Here is a 22,262-nt window from a genome sequence, read left to right on the forward strand (position 1 = left end):
GCATTAGAATTAAATAAAAATTAGAATTACTATCTGGATTTGAACCGTCACTACCAGGCCAGGAACAAGGACAAGGAAGAAATGTATCAGCTTGGGGCGCCTGGGTGGCTCAGTCGTTAAGCGTCTGCCTTCGGCTCAGGTCATGCTCCCAGGGTCCTGGGATCGAGCCCCGCATCGGGCTCCCTGCTCGGCGGGAAGCCTGCTTCTCCCTCTCCCACTCCCCCTGCTTGTGTTCCCTCTCTCACTGTCTCTCTCTGTCAAATAAATAAATAAAATCTTAAAAAAAAAAAAGAAATGTATCAGCTGGAACTGGAAGTGGGGAGGGAATGTGGAAATTTTTCATCTACCCTGGAAAATTCTCTACTGGCTCTTAAATGAGGAGTTTTAATTTTTATTTATTTGATAGTTTATTCCTTATCATTAACCGATGTCCAAATACTGATACTCTATGCAAAAATCAGAATTACATATTTTCCCAGCCACATGGCTAATCAGATCTCATGGAGACAATTAGTAGCAAAGGCAAAAGAGAGAGGCCATATGGCCACACTGTCCCATCTGTTCCATGGGACCTTGGCCTCTGGCTCAGCCTGAAACCAGATGAGGATCCTGAGAACTCTCAAGCCCCTCGCCCTTCCTGTCCCAAGCCCTGTTTGTGCTGAATGACTGCCACCCACACAAGTTAACCGTTACTTTGGACCCAAACTGAGCTTTGCCCCCAACTTTCGCAACTCAGTGTATTCTTTGCCCAACAACGGAAAGCTAACCCTGGTTGATGGTCCCCATGAGGGGACAATGGGGGCACAAGAGAGGTCCCCAGGATTCATCAGCAAACAAGGACACAGAGAGAAAGGGCAAATGCTGCCTTTCCACGGGGTTATTCTGGAGTGTACTGTTCAGCTCCAAGCTTTCACACATTCTTCCCGGAAGCAGCACACAAGGCCCCTACAACAGGGGAGCCTCCTGAGATGTGCAAACTGATGGCCCATTTGACACATTCACCACTCATTCAGCAAATACGATTTCAGCATATGCTGGGTGCCAGGCTCTGGGATCGAGGGTGTATACTTTAGGATCTGAGAAAATGGGAAACAAGCAATGATTTTCCACACATTGTGAGCAAGAACTATCATGGAGCTTCTCCCCCTGCCTAGTGGGCAGGGCTGGTTCTGACTATGTGAGCTAACAAAGTGGCACCAAAATGCTTAACAAGTCCTATTGTCTCAACAATATAATCCAGAAATCCAAGCCAGGTGGATTGGGAAGTAGCTACTAGTCAGCACTTAAGATCCATGGGCATTAAACCTTCAGTGCAGACAAAGCAAAGCCTGCCAATCAATCAATCAATCAATCAAAGACTGGACTACCCTTGAGCCCTGCTTTCTTTGCTAAGATGATACAATTCTTTCCACCACTCAGTGGCTAACGGACACACTATGACAGACACAGTTTCCCATTATGTGAGCTGCCACCACAAGGATGAGAAGAGGCAGGGGACCCAGACCACACCGTAGTTAAGAAGTGAGGACAGGTGATGAACACACAGGACCTGGAAACACCAGGAGCTGGGAACAGCCCTGAGAAACAGGAGCAAAGGTGAGGAAAAAGGTCAGAAACGCCAAGATTTTGAGACTGAAAATAGAAAAAATAATGATACTACTGAAAAGCAATTTGACATAGTGATTTAGAGTACCAATGCTAAAGTCAGGTTATCTAGATCTGAACCCTACATTTGCTCCTGACCAGTGATGTGGACCTCAGACAGATTACTTAAACTCTCTCTACTTCAAGTACCCCAGCTACCACACAAGGAAATAACAGTACTTCATGGGGTTCTAAAGAATTAATCCAATTAATAACCCATTTAGGTGCCTAGCACATGGAAACTCATTCTAAGTGTTTGCTTTCATTATATTATATAATAATATGTTATACTTTACTATCTATTATCACCAAGACAGGTAGGCTACATAGATTCTAATTTCCACTCTCTGACTAGTAACCTTAAGATTCAGGTCCCCATTTGTAACATGAGGGGCTAAAAAAAAAAAAAAATCATTGTTTCTCAGACTAGAATATATATTCCTGAGGGATTAAATATGAGGTCTCTGTTGAGGATTTTAAACATTTTGTGTTTTCATTTCAGGGGTCATCTAAACAAATTCAAATAAATATAACTGAATTTTCTGAATGCCTACTTTGTAACTACTTCTGGCACAAGATTTCAAAGCCTAAGTTTATATTTGTGTCTGTGATTGCGTTGGCAGCAATATAATTGTGGCAGACTAATGAGAAAGGAACAGATGCAGACACAATTTATAAATGATGAGATTGGACCAAATGGAAGCCAAATGACATCAAATGAAGGTCACTGGAAAAGTGGTTGAGGAATGGAATCATTAGCACATAGTAATACAGACTGTCCAACCTCAAAAGAATCTGCACTACGGCCTTCACTACCATATTCACATTACGACCTACGGTTTGGTTTCAGCTGAACAAGGGCAGATGTCTTACTCCATTAACAATGTTAATTTGAATTGTATTGGTTTTGCAATATTGTTTGCATTTCATTTGTAAGTATGCATGGGTCCATATGGTTGTATGATAGCCTGTAAGTACAGAGGTTTATATCTAGTGTCACATATGTACACATTTAAGTAACATTACAATAAAAAAGAAATTTCGTGAACACAAGGGGACCTTGACATTTTTGTACTTCTAAAAAAGGTCCAAGGATTATTCTAGTTTGAGAAACACTAATTAAATTCTCTCAAAGGTCTCTTATGGCTCTTTGAGTCTAAGAAAGATGATCATTTTGGTTATAAACATGTTAAGCCTAGTTAAGACAGCCCAGTGGGGACACAGGCTTAGAACTCAGAAAAAAGCAAAGCGGGAAACAGATTTAGAAGCCAACTATAGGGGCTTGTAGTTGGCTGGGTGGCTCAGTCGGTTGGGTGTCCGCCTCTTGATTTCGGCTCAAGCCATGATCTCAGGGTTGTGAGAGAGAGCCCCATGTTGGGCTCTGCACTCAGCAGGGGAGTCTGCTTGAGATTCTCTCTCCTTCTCCCTCTGCCCACAGCCCCTGCACGTGCTCTCTCTCTAAAATAAATAAATAAATCTTTAAGGAAAAAAAAAAAGAAGCCAACTACAGAGCAGTGCAGCTAAACCCAGGAGACTAGACGGGGTGTGTCCAAGAGTGTTCGTAGATAGACAAGCCAAGAGCTGATGTCTGAGCTTCAGGGAGCTCACCATGCCTCACAGCCTTCCCCTTCCTCCTTGTAAAAATACCATTCACCCGAGCATTAAAGATGATCTTCTCAGGATTACGCAAAGAATTCTGTGTCCCATCCAGGAAGTGAGTGGCTTAGAACCCTCCAGAGAAATCAAACAAATCTGAGTTTTATATTCCTCCAGGCTAGCAGTCCGAGCTGACAGAGTCCACACTGACACGAAGAGATCCAGTCTCTCCCTAAGAGCTGGGCCGTTAACTCACTTCATTCCCACCTCCCAGAAATACAGGGCCCTCGGGTGCTCTTGGAGAGCCAGGTGGCCCCCAGGGCTGCAGTAAAGGGAAAGAGTGGGACGGTCAGGGGCAACTCTGTGCCAGATTCCAGAGGTCAGAACTCGTGCCTGGGCACTAGGCACACATACTAAAGCTAACGTTTCTGCCTGGCTGCTGATCTTCCCTCTCTGATAAGCAACAGGGCTATTTCAGGACCACAGGGACCTGTGCCCACCAGGGCCAGATTCATTCGGTCCCTCTGAGAAAACCAAGAAGATTCCCTCTCCTCCCTCCTCCAACCCCCAACTCAAAACCATGAAGAAAAGCGGGGGAGAACCCCATCCCTTCCCCGAACCGGAGAGACCCAGGCTTACAGTTTGTCTTCTTCTGAAAGTGAGGTTCTTCCACAGCAGCAACCTCAACTGAGGCCAATAAGCCATGTTACCTCCGTGGGCACCCCCCGCAGCGCGTGTGGCTCAGGAGCCCGTGGAGACTGTGGCCGCAGCTCATGCAGGGCCGCTGTGGCTGGTCATTAACTGAAAGATAAAGCAGGAGGGGAGAGCGCGATCAGTGATTGCGGCAAAGCCAGACGCCAGTGAGGGCTGTTACTCCAGCCCCCTCACCTGAGACCTCAATACCCGGATCCGTGTCCTCACTGCTCCCAGGAAGTCCCGAGTCCCCAACCTTTGGCTTCGGGGTTCTCCGGTAAACGGGGACTCCGGAAGCTTTCTGGCAGCAGGCTGGAAGCCAGTCATTATAATCCTAACCATTTTAGCCCCATTGGTGTGATCGTCTGGGAGTGAAAAACGCACTTATGAAAACAGACTTGAGTGTTTGGTCAAAACACTGAGGCTGGAAATGGCATCCTGGAATCCCAGAGACCTGCCTCACCCCTCCAAGAAAATGCCTCCCTTCACATAAAATGTTAGCCACATTTATAAACTCTGCCTCAGCCCTGCAGTAATTTATGCTATTCCTTAAAAATTTGCTGCGGACTAGGGGCGCCTGGGTGGCTCAGCTGGTTAAGCGACTGCCTTCGGCTCAGGTCATGATCCTGGAGTCCCTGGATCGAGTCCCACATCGGGCTCCCTGCTCAGCAAGGAGCCTGCTTCTCCCTCTGACCCCTCCCCCCTCTCATGTGCTCTCTCTCTCTCATTCTCTCTGTCTCAAATAAATAAATAAAATCTTTAAAAAAAAAAAAAAAAAAAAATTTGCTGCGGACTACATTTTCATCTGGCCACACAGTTGTGTCCTTCAAATGATAAATGGCACCATCGAGAAAGCAGTTTCCCAATCTAGAAAGTGCGTCTTAGAAGACGGTGAAGAAACACCAAGGAAGTGCCATTGACACCTGGTTCCCAGGTGATGGGGACAATCCCAGTGCTGCGTGCCTGTGGAAAGAAAACCATTCCCCGTGGAGAAACAAGTCGGCTAAGGCAGGCGGAGAGCATCACCTGTGAGAGCAACAAGCTCCCACCGCCCAGCCGTATGCACACCCTGGCTCTGTTCAACCTGCACCTGTACACGGGGGCCCGCCACTCCGTGTCAGGTGCCGCGGGTACCTCCTTGGAGGACTGCTTCCCATGCTGGGGGCAGGGATGGTTCTCAGACATGGGGGTACAACATTCTGTGTGTCCCAGCTGCCCACTCAACAACTGTATTTACTAAATGCTGGAATTTATACTGAGTAGCCGTGCTAAAATTAGAAGTTGGGGAAGGGGCAGAAAGTGAAAAGTAGAAGAAGGGAGGGACACACAGGTCAAAGCTGGGCCCTGCGGGCACCTGGTAGTCATGAACTCTGGGCAGAAACCAGAAACCAGCTTTACTTCTAAATCGCTCAGTTTATCCTTGTGGCCCCTAGTGGGGCAGAGGTGGAAGTGGGATATTAGGCATGAGGAACAAACAGCAAAAAAGAATGAATGCAGTGACCACTTACCAGTACAAAACCAAGTATTGGACTAAAAATCTGTGAGTCCAAATGAGATCTCAGTGCAAAGCTCAGCCTCTAGCAGGATTTTACTCTTTTGTCCCCTACCCCTCAAGGACTTGCATTTAAAACCTCTAGAGAAGAAAAGAGATTGGAGGGAGTTTTCAGTGCCTGAGAAGAAGGAGTGACCCTACTATTACATTATGTATTTTAATTCATTCATTGACAATCCAACAAATCGGGAATTCCTCCAAAATATTCAAGCTTTAGGACTTATTTCTTTTCTTTGTCATTTGCTCAGCAAATCTCTAGGACACAGGTCCCCAAAATTTCTCACCCCCGAAAGAAGAGTTAAATCAGCAATGCCTCGGTTCTGTTCCCAATTTGTTGTTTAAAGATGTCAACTGACCTCCCAGGCACTGAGAGCCAGGATGCCACTATGAGACATGTTTGTAATCCCAAACTGTTTTGTAAGTGGCCTAGGATAGGGCCTACCTTCCAGAAATACTGAAATAAATAATTAGCTAGATTTTTCTCATGCAAAAGCTGCTCTCCAGGAATCACCTGGTTGATTTAGAAGCTACATGAATCTTTTCAGATCCCCAAGGTAACAGTGAGGAGGCTGGAATGCAAGTTTGTAATTTAAAAAGGACAATTAACGTAGCAGAAAGAGCCCCAGTAGGAATTAGCCCCAGCTTCCCAACTATGTGCCCTTGGCCAAGCCTTTATATTCCGGCATCAATTTCCTCATCAAAAAAATGCAGATGACAATACCTACCTTGCATGATGTTTGAAGGACTAAATGAGAAAATATATAAATAAATTCCTGACACAGTACATGGCGTACTGTAAATGCCAAAGAAATGAGTTCCCTTCCCCCACTTCTCTCTATCAGGACCTTCTAACAGAGCAATGGTTATGTTCTGTCCAAGCATTCATTTCTATTCCATTACTTCTAGCAAACCCATCATGGGTTTCTGGAAAGGTAGGAGGAACCAAGTAGGAAAGATAAAATCTAAATAGCCTAGTGTTAGAGACCCCCATGGCCAAACCAGAGCACAGAAACCACCACCACCATCGCTCCCCCCCCCCCCCCCCCCCCCCCGGCCAATCTGAGTGGAAAATCTTAGAGGAAAAGAAGACACACCTTGATAGAGTGTGCGTGAGTTGAGAAAGGCCAGGAAGAGGTTTTTTTGGAGACTATTTTCCCAGAAGTAGAGTTTCTGGATCTCCAGACAAGGGTTCTGGGCCCAGGGACCCTCCAAGAGACATACAGAGAAGGTTGTTAGGAAGAAGTAGCCCAGCGCAGCACTACTCTGGCTTTGCTGGGTACAAGCAGGCAGGCTTCTTCCCCCAAATCCCCCACGCACCTTAGCATGGCCCTGGCCTCCTGCATAATCCCCTCCTCCCACTTTAGAACACAGCGATCGCTGCTGGAGCAATTCTGTCCACAAAGGAGGGTTTGGCAATGCCCAAACCCCTCTGCTCAGGTAACTGAAGCCAAAGGGACATTTCTACATCAGTTTTCCAAGGAAGTGAACAAATAAACCAAAACCAAAAAGAATGCAGTACTATGTACCAGATTTCTCAATGTTTCAAAGTCAGTCCCACACTTGCTCCTGCCCTTATGCACATTTCCAGTTACTGGCTGGAAAGGGTCCTACTTCACAATCGCCGCCAGTCAACAGGCCACTCTCATCCCACTCCTGGGTGACCACAGTAGCCAATTCACCGGTGTCCCTGCCTCCAGTCTTGTCCCCCTCCCATCCATTTACCACAAAGCAGCTGCAGTTCCTCGATTAAACTGTAAATCCACATATGCTATTCCCCCTCTTAGAACCCTTGGCCAGCTCCCCACCGCCCTGAGGATGAGGTCCAATCTGTGTCGTGGTTTAGCCAGTCTCCCTGGTGATTCCTACTTCTCTCGTGCTGCTCCCACCTTCTAAATCGTGCCCAGAAGAAACTACTTACGGGCTCTGAATGGGCCACACTCTCTCCTACCACTGGGACTCCTTGGTGTCTTCCCTGTCCTGGAAACCCTTCCCTTTCTCCCAGCACTGTCAGCCTGGCTAACTCTTCCTCAATCTTAGGTCTCCATTTAGCTGCCTCTTGCCTGGGATCCTGCCCTGATGACCTCCCCTGCACTGACAGCTGGGTTAGGAGCCCCTCCTGGGTGCTCCCAGGGCTGCCTCTGTTTTCCCTTGAAGCATTTCTCTCACATTCTGAGTCTGCAGGGACCACTCCTGTTCTCTTCATCACTGTTTTCCTAGTACCTGGCATGCGGTAAGCAGTCAGGGAATGTTTGCTTAATTAATTAACTAAGAGAGGGACAAGAGAAATAGGGTTTCAGAATGTCAGGGTGGTGGCATTCCTGGGCCTGCGGTAACTGATTTCTCAAGCTTGATTAACTGATTCCGGCAAATTGTCCCCAGAGAGGGAGCTCTAGGTTCAGCAGGCTTCTACCAAACACTCCCCGGCCACAAAGGACTGTTGAGCTTTCCCAGGTTGACTCCTGGGGCATTCGGGAAAATGTAATTAAATCGAGGTCTACTTCCCACAAACACCAGGTTTAGCTAAGGCCCAAGCAAGCCGTCCCAAGGCTAGCAGAGCCATGAAATCTGCCTTCTGCCAATCTCCATGCTCAAGTCCTAGGTGCTCTCCCTCTCTGGCTCTCGTCATCAGTCACTCAGGTGGACCATCCTTTGCCAAAATGTAACATAGTTTTCACGCCCTCACCTTCTTTTGTACTGTATGGACCTAGAGGAAGTGACTTTTCAAATCTTCTGTTTGTTTTTAGGATGGCTCCATGCCCAGTGTGGAGCCCAGTGTGGGGCTTGAACTCATGACCCTGAGATCAAGACCTAAGCTGAGATCAAGAGCTGGACACTTAACCGACTGAGCAACCCAGGTGATCCATGACTTTTCAAATCTTTAACCAATTTTTTAAAGAAATTTTCACTTCAAATGCCACTGATACTATAAAATTATTAGTATCTAGAGAATACAACAGACTGCTAAAACATAACCTTCTCAAATAAGCAAACGTGCTCAACATCATTAGTTGCAGAGACATGCAAATTAAGACCATTAGGTAGGTGTAAATACTTCTACACATCTGCTGGAAGTATTAAGATTTTTAAAATTTTGAAGTGCTAGCAAGGATGTGAAGCAACTGGAACTCGTATATACTGCTTATGGGAATGTAAAATGGAACAGATACTTTGTAAAACAGTTTGGCAATTTCTTGTAAAGTTACACACAGACTTATGATACAGCCCAGCCACCTCATGCTAGGTATTTACCCAAAAGATAGGAGGGCCTATGTTCACACAAAGACTTGTGTGTGAATGTTTATAGAAGTCTTATGGAATAGCCAAAACTGAAAATAACCCAAATGTCCATCAACTAAGGGATAAATTAAAATGGACTACTCCTCAGCAATAAGCAAAGAACAAACTACTGATAGGTACAACAGCATGGATGAATCTCAAAAGCCATATGCTAAGGGAAATACATAAGACACAAGCGACTGCCTACCATAGGACTCCCATCTACATGACATTCTGAAGAGGTAAAACAATGAGGACAGATCCCTGGTAGTGGGTGGAGGTGAAAATAGATTGCAAAAGGAGCACTGAGTGATGGAAATATTCTATATCATGATCGTGGTAGTTGTTATACAACTATAGACATTTATCAAAACTCATCAAACTGTACACTTTAAAAGGGTAAATTTAATTCTATGTAAATTCTACATCAATAACCTCACCCCCTCCCCCCAAAAATCACCTGCCTTCCATTATAATAGTTAATCTACTCCACAAGTCCAGTCACGCCTGGGAGGACCTGAGAACTGTATAGTATAAAGTCTGATTATTGTGATTCACTAGCAAGGTGAACAGTGGATAAAATATTCACTGCATATTCATTCCACGAACAAGGAAGCCTTCACTCTGCGAGGGTCCCATTAGCACAATAAATATTTATTAAGTGCCTATTATGGGCCAGGTGCAGTTCTAGACACTGGAGATTCTGCAGTGAACAAAAGAGGCAAAGTTCTTGCTCTTGTGGAACTTCTATTCTAGGTGGAAGACAGACAAACCGCATGGGTTGTTAAGGCAGTGGGTAGCAGGAGTAATGAAGAAAAATAAAGCAGAGTCGGGGGAGAGTATGGGGGAGAGGGGTAAGTCCTTTCTGAGGAAGTGCCTTTAGGATAGTGAAATGACACTGGGTTGTGCTGCTGGCAAAAGGGTCACCAGATGACAGCTGCGATCGTGAATTCTTTCAACTTTTCCCCAAACCAAAAGCCAGAATGTCAGACAGACTCAGTAACGCTGACAAAAGAAAAAACAAAACTATAATTACAGGTTTACAGGAAGCTTGGTGTGAAGAGGAAAGTATAGGACCCCAGTCAGCACCTACCCCACTGCTCTCCCACCCACCCCTTTCCTCACCAAAACCTGTGGCACTTTTGAACGTCACATATAGGTTTCAAAAAGCGATGGGAAATATAAAGTAGAAACAAGGGGAGAGAAAGAGGAAGTCCTGCTAAAAAGACAAGGTAGGAGGGTTTTTTCCCCACTTGGCAAAGCCAAGAGAAAAACAGGAACTACTTCCCGTGACTGCCTTCTACCGTTCTCAAGCGTTAAATCTGTCTACGGAAACATAACGGGGGGGACAAAAATGCACATGTTTGCACTGCTGCCAGGAACTCCTCCTAGTCTCAGCAGTTACCAAAGGGTTGGTTGGTCGTTTTCCTTCCAGCAAGAACACTGGGAGCACGTGAAGCTGGGCCTTGCAGCCACAGAGCTGAGCTTCCATCTACGGCGGGACGGCGGGGCACAGGAAGGGGGGGTAGTGGGACACCACCCCTCAGCCAAGGCATGTGCCAGAGGAGGACCATCCTCAGGCAGGGACCTGGCAGGGACACCACTTCCCATTGGGGCAGAGAAGTTGGCCCCTCTAGGCAGAAGAGAACAAGCCCTCACGAGGCCCTACTCCAGCCAATGGTCTCGTGAGCAGATAGAGTTCGATGTGGTTTTGGAGACCCGTTCCCACCACACCCCTTCCCCAACGTTATAGAGAAGCTGAAGCCTCCAAAAAGCAAATGACTTGCCCAGATTCAACCCGGAGAGTTAGAGCTGCCCCCACATTTCTCAAGAAGTAACTTTTTTTCAATAACTGTTATATGCTCTTTCCCACTATCCTATTTCTCCCACGGTTCTGTTTATTCTCCGGAACACATTTTTCTTGCAAGTTCTACCCAAATAGTTCATATACCCAGAATATGCAGTCAGCAACTGGTTTTCATTTTTCCAAAACAGTGGTCTTCTCACCGTTAGCTCTCTAAATTTTAAATAAATAAATAAACAAATAAATAAAGTGTATGTTCTACTTCATTGACAAATGTCTACATAGTTACTAGGAGTGAGACAGATGTTGAAATTTGTGACAACAGCTTACCACCTCTCCTGACAAAACGTATCTAGATATCTTATGTCAATAAACAGCCAGCCAGTAACCTACAAAGCAGCAGGTAGATTTCAGGCAGGATTTAACCATATCACATACGAACTGAAAATGAGTTGGCACTAAAGCTTAACTGATTGCCTATTCATGAGATGTTGATACAAGAGCAAGAACCACAGATGTTGATGCCCCCTCATGTCCAGAGAGATGTGGGGGGTCCTGTAAAATTAGGATAGGAAACCCGTAAGCCCAACAGAGCATGCTTGCTTTGGAAAAGGTCTTTTCTTTAATTGCATCTCTCTGAGCATATGGCTCTGGACCAGTAGCTACATTCAGGGAAAAGGCTAGTGAGATTACTGACAGTCAGAAAACCCGGCTGTCACAGGCTAACTGCACCCATGACTGAAGACAGGACAGGGCTGCTGCGGTGGGAGGAGGGGGTTTGGGCTGTGACTTCTCCCCTGCTGACCCTGGGGAGCTTTAGTAAGCCTCAAGTGCATTTGACTGCCTCAGTTTAACTTCTCTGGTCTCCAGATGCCACCGAGCTCTCTACCCGTAGAGCCATCCTAGCTAAGCCCCTAAATTCCACCCCTCACACTTCCCAACCATCCTGTGGACCCACAGACTTAGTGAAACTGCCCTTAATTGTCATTAGGACTTTAGAAGCCTGCAGAAAGGCCACATGCGGGTACTCAGCCACCGCTGAGGGTGTGTTCCTACTTAAACCGTAACATGTAAATACTCAAATTTGAGGAGCAAAAAGATGTAAGAAATCCTCCAAGGTAAAAAGTCAAGGATAAAAGGAAGCCAGTCTATCATTCTGGAAGATTTCGATCATTCTAGAAGAGGCTCTGCTATCACAATACCCATTTTTAAAATATAGATCCAATGAATTTTATCAATTCTAACAATCTGTGGCTCCGGGAGACCTTTTTTAAAAATACCAAATGCATCACACTTGATTATTACTAACAGTTAGTCTACAGAGGAATACATATTCAATTTCCTGGACAAAAGTATCTGCTAACAGCTAATTTCAAAATGAGGGCTATGAAATGAACACATAAATGAATACATAAAAACTTCAAAAGAGATCCACGAATGCTATCAAATCCGTAACTAGCCTTGGAGAAGCATTATTCCTCCTGTTGTCAATGATTTTATTTTAAAGGAGACTCACAAGGTTTAAATCTATTTCTATCATGTCACTGATATTTGGACAACTGAAGATCCTAGTTATCACTCTCGACATGGCGGTTGCTACTAGCTAAAACAGTCTCAAGACTTCTGAGACTGTCAAGAGCCATGGTTTCTAAAAGCAAATCCATCCTGTACCCAAGTTCTTGTTTCACTGTTGTAGAATTATGGAGAAATTCTAACAAAATGTTAGAGAGAGCCCTTCTCCCCCTGCTGATTTCCATTAAACAAACACAGGGCAACCTTCAAAGGAAGACTTTAGCAAACAATACAACTATTTGCTTTCTCTCTGGTGGGGGGGGGGGGGGTCCTAGGACATAGGAAAAAAGAACCTTTCCTGTTGAAAAGAAATCAACCTGCCAACATTATAGATCATAGAAAAACATTTTCTTCAACCACCATCATAAGGCCAAAATAAGACGGGCCTGCAGAGAAGGAACTATTGAAGTCATAAACACCCTGAGCTGTAGAAACACAAGCAAGTCTCCATGAGCAATCAATCCTTTATTTGCAGAAAATCTTGACTATCATGTTCCCTCCCTATCGGTGTTGCAGGAGGGTTTTCCAAGAGAATTTTAGGATAAAAGGCTTAGTGACTATATCAGCAAAACCATTTTGTTTGGCTTACATCTCTGAAGGGTCAACGTCTTCAGATGTCCAAACTTCTCCTAGCCTAAAGGGTTTATTTTTATAAAACTGCTCAAAGGACTTGTGGGCAGAAAAACCCAAATCCCTTCACTGGCTTCCCCTTCCTTTGGGCCTATGCTACTTTACAGCAAACTCCACCCAACCATCCTTAACTCTTATTTTCTTGAATTAACTGGCCTAAGAGAAAGAAGGGAGGTTTCAGAGTCAGAGAAAACCGGTTGGGAATCCTGACTGCTACTTATCAGCGCTGGGACCCTAGGGACTCGGAGCCCCTGTATCCTCTCCATAAAAAAGAACTAATAATGTATACAAAACATTAAGTCAGTTCCTGGAACAAAGTAAGTGTCCAGTAAATGGTAGCTATTATAATGATTAGTGCTGATGACTTCACAGGGTGAAGCATTCATCAAGGGTGGGGCACACAAGGTGGGCAGTTTATTAAAGGAACCTCTCTTCTCTCTTCTTTGTTCACAGAAGGTACTATTTCCCCTTCTAGAACAAACTGGAACTCTCCCCAGTGCCCAGCTCAGGGGAAGATGTTGGGGGGGGGTGACCCTGAAATCCTGGTAGTGCTTCTGGCATTGTTTTACCATAAAACCCCCTTTGGGGGGCCCCTACCACTCAATTATACTATTCTCTCCACACTCTTGGCAATCGGCTCCTATTCTTCATGCAAGCACTCTGCTGCCTTCCTCCAAGTCCTCAGCACCTGGCTCAGTTTCCCTCTCCACCCCACCTCCTCCGGCCTCTATGTCAATGACCCTATTTGCTACCTAGGCCTTATACTTCCTCCATCTTTTCAGCTCTCCCTACAATCTTCTCCAGGGTACTGACGTATCAGGTGGTCCCTGCTAAATTGTAAGCGACGTGTGGCAAGCCACTGTGTCTCACCATCTTGTTCTCTGCCATACTGAGCCCCGTGCCCAGGAGGACTCCAGGCTCTGTAAACATTTGTGGAATGAGGGCTTCTGAAATGGGAATGGGAGAAAAGAATTAAAGCAGGTTCGCTACACTAACAAATCAGAAATTTCATTGAAAGTAAAGGTTCTGTTAGCCCAAAAGCATGACAAAATTTCCAGCTGTGCTCAGAGAAACTCAAGTTCAAGCTGGAACTTGGTTGTCCTCAAAGCTGCTCTAATTTGTCGGGAAGGACGTTCATTTTCATTGAGTTCATGTGAGCAAAGGAGAATCTGTAATTTGCCAGACATAGGCTCTACAGCCCCTGTAAGCATGCCCCCTCCAAGAACACCTCCCCTGGGGGCTCAACCCCAAATAGAAGACTGTCAGCACGGGTCAGGGCTTTTGAACTCTACACCCATAAGCTCAAGTCAAAATCGCGCTCAATGAAGCATAGCAACACCCGGATACAATTTTTCCACCTCAATACTTTATTCCCTTTACTTTTGCCAAAACGAGTTATCTAATCTCCAGGCTCTTGTCCAGTTCTAGCTCACTAAGTATGCGCCCAAACCCAGCAATCTTGTCCACAACACCTTCTTTCACCAGCGAGCTCTTGAGGCAGTGCAGGCTTGTGTCTCGTGTCTGAGATGCTTGTTTCTGCAGCCCAGCAAGGACCAGGTAACTACGTAAGTGAGAAGTCAGACTGCGTCCTAGGCCAGACCCAGAGGTGCAGGGTCTAAGCTCCGCCCTCCCAATTTTAACGACTGAACTTCTCTAGAGTAACCCAAACAAACCACGTTGCTGGCTGCTTGGCTAAATTAAAAGAAGAAAGAGGAATAAGATCACAAGTTTAAATCTACATGCTTGTGATTCTGAAAAACAAAAACTGAAGGATGTTAGCCTTTTTTTTTTTTAAATACTGGCAACACGAACTCCATTATTTGAGGTTTGGGAGGCTCTTCTCAGAGGAAACAGATTTGTATTATTCCAATATTATTACAATTTTGAGTATTCCTTCTAGAAAGCACTGTAAATCAAACATTTTATGTGCCAGATTTTAAAAAAAAAAAAAAGTGCTCAAGGAGAAAACAATACTAAACTATTGGGTAGAACTCCTGCTAGCCTACTTTTTTCAACAATGGTTTTAGAGTGGCATTTAAATATCTACACAATCCCATCTCGCAGGCAGCCATGGGTTAAGTATCTACTTCAGGTGAGCAACCGCGTCCCCAAATGGAGTTCCGCCTAAAGGACAGAGTGCCTGGCGGGTCCCTGCAGCCCCCAGGGACACCAGCACTCCCCTTGTAGGAGGCCCTTCGAACCAACTGTCGGACAACCCTCCATTTGCTCAGCAGAGGAGGAGAAAGCCACGCTGTGATCATGTGAAATGTGACTGGGATTGAAAACTGGAAAATGGCACTAATTCCACTGAATTTGCAAATCCTGCAACAGGACTGACAACTGAATAAACACAACTTGACCAAAGGCTTTCTTTCTCTTGAACTCAAGGTCCTTATTCAATGAACACAATCACCAAAGTTAAAAAACACATACAAACACACACACACACACACACACACACACACACAAACACTCTGCCTTGAATCACAATTAATCTTAACCTGCCAAAATTAGCACAGGGTTTTGTACTTTTGCATAAAGGAAGCACATCCCAGCAAAAACTCAATCTTCAGCACTGCTGTGGGGATTTCCTTCCGATTCAAACTTACAACCAAGGAGCAATTTTTATTGGAGAGAGAGAGAAAAAAAAAATACAGTTGAAAAACCCTTTAAGATTCAAATTGGATCAACAGACAATAAGTAAATGAGGCCAGTCCAATTTTCAAGGATTCAATGTCCATTCTAAGCTGAAAAGGACAGACTTTTATAGACACAATTTCTTTTTTCTCTCCTGAAAGGACACTGTGAATATTACCCGAAATTCTGGTAGTAAGAACCCTGGATTAAGGACACATGGGGCCAAGTTTTTAATTTCCTGTTAATGACTGCTGGAGTGTGAAGCTAGGCAAGTCACTCTACCACTCTGAGCCACAGAACAGAAAACAAGTCTTGATGATGAAGAGGATGGAGTAGAAGATCTTTTTTTTTTTTAATATTTTATTTATTTATTTGACAGAGAGAGGGAGACCAAGCAGGAGGAGCAGCAGAAGGAGAGGGAGAAGCAGACTCCCCGCTAAGCAGGGAGCCCGATGCAGGTCTCCATCCCAGAACCCCGGGACCACAACCCAAGCCTGAGGCAGATGCCTCACCAACTGAGCCACCCAGGTACCCAAGAGTAGAAGATATTCTGAATCTAAAAAAAAACTGCTTGGAGCTTGGGGATCAGACCTGAGTTTGAATCCCAGGCATTGCCATTAGCAAAATATGTGAACCATGAACAAGTTACTTAACTACTCTAACGGGTGTGCCATCTGAAAAATGGGGCAACCTCAACAGTCCCCCAAATGTGAGAAGAGTGACACAATATGGATTTAAGAGCTACTCAAATTCCAGGTGGCTCAGTCGTTAAGCCTCTGCCTTCGGCTCAGGTCATGATCCCAGGGTGCTGGGATTGAGTCCCGCATCAGGCTCCCTGCTCAGCAGAGAGTCGGCTTCTCCCTCTGCCCCTCCCTCCCCTCCCCATGAGCTCACTTTCTCTCTCTCTCAAATAAATAAATAAAATCTTAAAAAAAAAAAAAAAAAAAAAGAGCTACTCAAATTCCACTTAGAGGATTTTAGATGGACAGGCACAGTATTAAACTCTGACTCACACCATGAGAAAAATTTTTTTCTTTTCAGCACTTTTTTGGCCTTCACAAAAATTTTAATTACATTAAGGAGAATAAAGCTTGGGTTTGGCCTTCTCTTCAGCACCTCTTTAACACAGGCCAATTCCGCTTTTTAACAAAGTAAGAACAAGTGTCACAGTCCACTAACACGTTTTGAGAGGCAAGTTTATTTTACAGACAAGACTGTTGAGAAAAATAACTTGTTTTCACGCTATTTTGTGAATAACCTTTTATTTGAGGCAACTGTGATCAGTTTTCAATTTAGAGGACCCACCCAAGGTTAACTTTTAAAAATTCATTGATGATCACAAAAATGTGAGTCAACTGAAATAACGTGAGTGGCTGACGTGCCGCCTACCAAAGATTCGGTGACAAAGACAGGAGGTGACATGGCAGAAGGCCTAGCCCTCGCCGAGCTCTCATCTACCCACGGCGGGTGGGGAGAATCTCAGTCAGTGAGGAATAGAAGCAGAGGGCGCAGTGCAAACAAAAGCAACCATAGAGGATGAATGTGAGACTCCAGAACAATGAGAAGCCAAAAACTAGCAAGAAGGGGTTCCTAGAGTCCAAGTCAGAGACAACGAGGAAAAACCTGTGGAGGGAGGTTCAGTTAACAAAGTTATTGAGCCACACTAATCACTGGCAAAAAACCCGGTTGAGTTCAAGTATCCTCTTATAATGAAGGATGAAGCTGTCAAAATAGGTCAGAGTCTTGTTTCAAAGAGCCCTGAATGCCAAGCTAAATATCATTATGGTGGCAGATCCTCAAAGTCTTTTGACATTTGGTCAGCACCCTCGTACTTTACATGGTATTTAAAAAAAATATCTGCTGAAGAAATGAGTATCAGTTTCACGGTATTTTCTGTATGTTAACACATTTCACTTTATAGTAACACATTTTGTATATTAACACATTTTTCTAATCGTTTATCTTCCTCTTCCCTCCCTCTTCCGGGGCTAGAGACCACACCTCACCCCAGCTAAGATAAACTGCCGCCTCCATCCCAAAGCCCTGTGTCTGCGAGTAGTGAGGGGAGCTCAGGTCAATCTAAACTCCTTAGTCTGAGTCTTCACTTACCCTCGGCCTTTGCAAGGAATGTTGCCTTTACGTCAAACTCGGATCATCTAAACCCCAGATGCAATCAATTTCAAACTGCCAGCCCCTTGGGGACTTGCTTCTTCAAGAAAACAAGCTTGGTTTGACCCTTGGCAAAAGCAACTATTCCCACCCTGACATCCTTCAGGAATTTTGCAAAGCAACTGTAGACAGGGATATGAAACCCACACAACTTCTCCGCAGTGTCTTTCCTTCTCTCGTGCCCCCCCCCCCCAATCCTAACACTTCTTGCTCCTTTTTCTCCCTTCTTCTTCCTGCTGGTCCCAATCTGTTGTGACCTCTGAAACAACAAATTCAGGACAATGCTTCAGAGAGCTCTGTGTCCTGCCCACCTACCCCCGGTTTGAGTCTTCCGCAGGATTTAGGAAAATCCTTACCAGGTCAGTCCAATTCTCATCCTCTGACGGGCACCAGCACTCCTTTCCACATAACGGCTTAACAGGACTACGGTGTGCGTGTAAGAAGCAAAACCTATACCCATACTGGAGATGTCCAGGACAGGAGAGTCCAAATGAATATTTTATTTCAGAGAGATTCTCCAAATCGAGAGAGAACAATGTCTCACCAAATCATATTTGCTCTCTTGAAATGTATTGAGATGAACCAACTCCCACTTCCTTTGCATTTCAGATGAGAACGCCTTTTTGGTTCTACGATTCACATCTTCCTCCATTAACACAGATAAACAGGCAATTTCCACAGCTTTCTTGCCTATACTTTCCCCTCTTCCCATCACCTTTTCGTGCCACCTTCATTCTCATCAGGAATACTTGTATGCATTCCCTGGGCGTGTTCTCTCTACCTCCGGAAACGCACATGATCTATTACACCAATGCTGGGGATGCCCTGCAGGATGGATTATCTAAGCAGCTCCAATCAAAGAATCATCCTTTTCCTAAATACAGACCTAGAGCTGGAGGGTGTAAATGCAAGAAGGGCTCATGTGCTTCCTCTGCTTTCATTTTATAAACCAAGAACCTAAATCTTGGAAAAGTAAAATGACCTGCCCAAGGTCACATGGCTCTTTAGTGGATTTCTGAAATTATATGTAAAATATAATTATATGTAATTATACATAAAATCTGGAGTGTACATGGCTATGTATATTTTTTCTGAAGAGAATCCATTGTTTTCATCATATGCTCAAAATTGTTAAAAATCCTCTCCCAGTAAATGATAACCACTGATTGGTTATATATGTAAAATTCTTTCTGGGAAATGTCCCACACTAAATACCAGTTATGATAAAACATCTGGACTTCAAGACTAGCCAGATAAATGCTTTGGCTTCCAAATGCTTCTTGGAAGTTGGATTTGGCATAGAAAACACTGCAGAGTCTTAAAATAAATAAACGCACATACACATACACAGAGAGAATGAATAAAAGAAAAGATCCTATGCATAAAAGGTTATTTCGTTTTTTTTAAAAAATATTTAAATTCTAGATTACTTAGTGAATTATCTCATTCTTACTTTAAAAAATTAATTAATGTGCAAATCAAAGTACTTGAAAGTGAAATGTCACAGATGATAGCATTTTCTCAAATCACAGCTGCCTCAAAAAAAGAGAAATGAAACTGAATGGAATCAGAATTGTTTGTTCTACAAAAAAACTAAGCTGGTCTAAATCGACTATGTACTAAAATTGCTCAATCTCTATCATAAACCTAACCTTAACTACAGTTATTTCTCATATACTTCTATTTCTAATGCTTTTCTGTGATTATGCCATCATTCTAATTTGTCTTTTAGAATACAGCAAACATTAGTTTCCCATTCTCTTTGTCTGATTCATTCAAGTCAGCTTTTACTGAACCCCTTTCATATCAAGGGGGTTGAATTAAAGACTGGGGAGAATGAATCAAAGACCTTCTCAAGGAGAAGCATACACTCAAGAGGAATACAAATAAATGTTAACTATAACAAAAGAATGCAATTAAACACATGGCATGAACACTGCAGTGACCCAATCTTATGGGAGTAAAAAAGAAGGGGCTAGTTTTCACTCTGTGTTGGCAGGGAGGAGTGAATCCAGTTTATGAGAGGGATGACATTCAAATCAGGTCTTAAAGTAAATTTTCAAAATGGAAAAAGACAGGACTTCAAACTTTATTTTGTTCTAGGAACCACGTGTGATGCACCTGCAGTTAAAGCAAAATGCTCTTTGCTTTAATATAGTTTATCATCTTAACGGAATGCAGAGTAACTGAAAGCTCTATCTGAAAGTAATTTTACATATGAGATTTTCATTCTCTGGCCTCAAATACTTCTAAAATGTACCTCTCTAACAACATCTATGCTGGTCACTTATCCAGGGAACTATTTTTAGGCGAAAATAACCAAATGAAAAAGTGAATCACTCTTTGCCTTTTGCTACTCTTTCTTTTGTCAAAACTTGGTATTTTGACAAAGTCCTTACCCGGATATTGGTAAATTCATGGAAACTAAACTACCCGAGAGGCAACCTCAGCTTCACTAATCAACAAACTCCACGATCAGGCTCCTTAACCTGTCTATACCTCAGTCTCCCCGTCTGTAAAATGAATAATAGTACCTACCCTCACTTGATCTCATGACAATGAACTGAATCATCATGTAAAATGCTTAAAACAACATCCAGCACCCAGTCAATCAACAATAAATGAAACTGTTTCTAACCAAGCAGAAATGTTTTCTAAGAGCTGATTTCTAATTTGCTATGACAATTTAATTCACTTTTATAAAGCAGACTTTGAAACTGTATTTACTTTCAAAGGAAGATGCCTTAAGAAATGGCTAAATTTGATTCCTAGACAGTAATGGCAGTTAACAGAGAAATAGCTTATTTCAAAAGGTCCACAACATAATTAAGGATAGAACAAGCAGAAACTGTATTGTACTATAACCAACAGAAAAAAAAAATTCACCCAAGTTAGGATTGACAGCTAAACTAATAGTTCTCTTTCCTTTGTCTTTTGTTCCTTAGACTTTAACAGCCAAATATTCTGCCATTCCATTTTATATGTATTACACAGGAAAACATTTTGATAGCATAGACCTACTCACAAATATCTGACTGCAGCAATAGTAAAATTTTCATTTTAAACCAAGAAAAGAATTCGAGTTGAGTAAATTTTATTGTCTGTTCTTTCCATAGTGTTGCAATCCCCTATGCAACCTATGTCCCAAGCTGAAGAGAATTTGGCTGGCCCACTCCCAGCAACAAGGGAAATATGACACAGGCCGTAGAGTCTGATAAGGTCTCTAGCAGATGATTGTACCATAAACATAACAAGCATCCTCAAAAGTCCTCTGCTTACAGCAGCTAAAACTGTTACCACCTCAAAGTTTAGTATGGGCATTAAAGTACTCTGGGGCTCACTGGCTGGGTTCAAATCTTAGTTTTGCCAACTTGCAAGATGTGTGACCAGGGACAAAGTTAGTTAACCTCTCAGTTTCTTCATTTGTAAGAATAATAAACGGGATTGTTACAGAGATTAAATTGGTTAGTATTTGAAAAGCATTTGGACTAGTGCTTGGCACAGTGTTATATAGTGTCTATTAAACACTGCAATAACTTTGGCACTTATGATTATTTCCACACGCAGATATGAAGAGGGTCTCAGTTTTTTATGGAGGCCCTCTCCCAGAACAGTTAAATAAAACAAATTTTCAGAAAGGTCATTTAAGGGCGCCTGGGTGGCTCAGTTGGTTAAGCGACTGCCTTCAGCTCAGGTCATGATCCTGGAGTCCCGGGATCGAGTCCCGCATCGGGCTCCCTGCTCGGCAGGGAGTCTGCTTCTCCCTCTGACCCTCCCCTGTCTCATGCTCTCTCTCTCTATCTCATTCTCTCTCTCAAATAAATAAATAAAATCTTTAAAAAAAAAAAAAGAAAGAAAGGTCATTTAAAATATGATGCTGGGGGGGTGCCTGGGAGGCTCAGTCCTTAAGTATCTGCCTTTGGCTCAGGTCATGATCTCAGGGTCCTGGGATCAAGCCCGCATCAGCTCCCTGCTCAGCAGGAAGTCTGCTTCTCCCTCTCCCACTGCTTGTGTTCCCTCTCTTGCTGTGTCTCTCTCTGTCAAATAAATAAATAAATAATCTTTAAAAATAAATAAATAAATAAAATGTGATGCTGGAATAACAGCCATAAAGAACATTTTACTTGCATTATTTAATATCCTGACAGTAAGTAAAAATGTATTTGGATTAAGAGCATTTAAGAAATACAAGACCACATGTCTACAGGTAATTCCTAGATATGCAAAACGTTCATAATTAAAGAGTCTAAGGTAATGCCCGCTTAATTACTTTATGAGCTAAAAACTGAAATAGCAAAAATATTAACAATTCTCAATCGCTACGAACCTAACATAAATCACTTGGTTTATGGGAGGACAGATCCCTAAAAACATTTTTTTGATGGAAACATTCCAACTTCTCTCCATATAAGGTAAATACTATAGAAGGTAATAAAAAGCTGTGTTGCTGAATTTCATTCATTTTTAATAATGTAAGCATTGGGACCTCCTAGAGCAGAGGTTGAAAACAACCAAGCCCTAACCACCCTTTTTCAATCCTAGACTTACCATTGTCTCACAGAACTGTAAATATGCCCTAAGTCAAGAATGTGTCCATTATAGGCCTCTATTTAGATGTAAATTGAAATATTTAGGAGAGTTGGGATTTCAAATGCTCATGAGGACAGGAGACACACGTATCACAGGTGG

General features: G+C 43.4%; 1 protein-coding gene across 4 annotated transcripts in view; it reads right to left on the minus strand.

The window, feature by feature from the left end:
- ABCA1 (ATP binding cassette subfamily A member 1) overlaps positions 1–22,262 on the minus strand; it is a 123,817-nt gene that overhangs the window by 99,077 nt on the left and 2,478 nt on the right. For 3 of the 4 annotated variants that reach the window (XM_032419052.1, XM_032419051.1, XM_032419054.1), the window contains exon 2: positions 3,880–4,041. In XM_032419052.1, coding sequence (XP_032274943.1) covers positions 3,880–3,945 — 66 coding nt within the window. In that variant the 5' untranslated portion in view covers positions 3,946–4,041. Of the gene's footprint in view, positions 1–3,879; positions 4,042–6,579; positions 8,535–22,262 lie in introns of those variants that run through there. The other variant, XM_032419053.1, reaches the window with a different exon arrangement.

The sequence above is a fragment of the Phoca vitulina genome, unplaced genomic scaffold (genome assembly GCF_004348235.1).
Source record: "Phoca vitulina isolate PV1807 unplaced genomic scaffold, GSC_HSeal_1.0 scaffold21, whole genome shotgun sequence".
NCBI classification, from domain to species: Eukaryota; Metazoa; Chordata; class Mammalia; order Carnivora; family Phocidae; genus Phoca; species Phoca vitulina.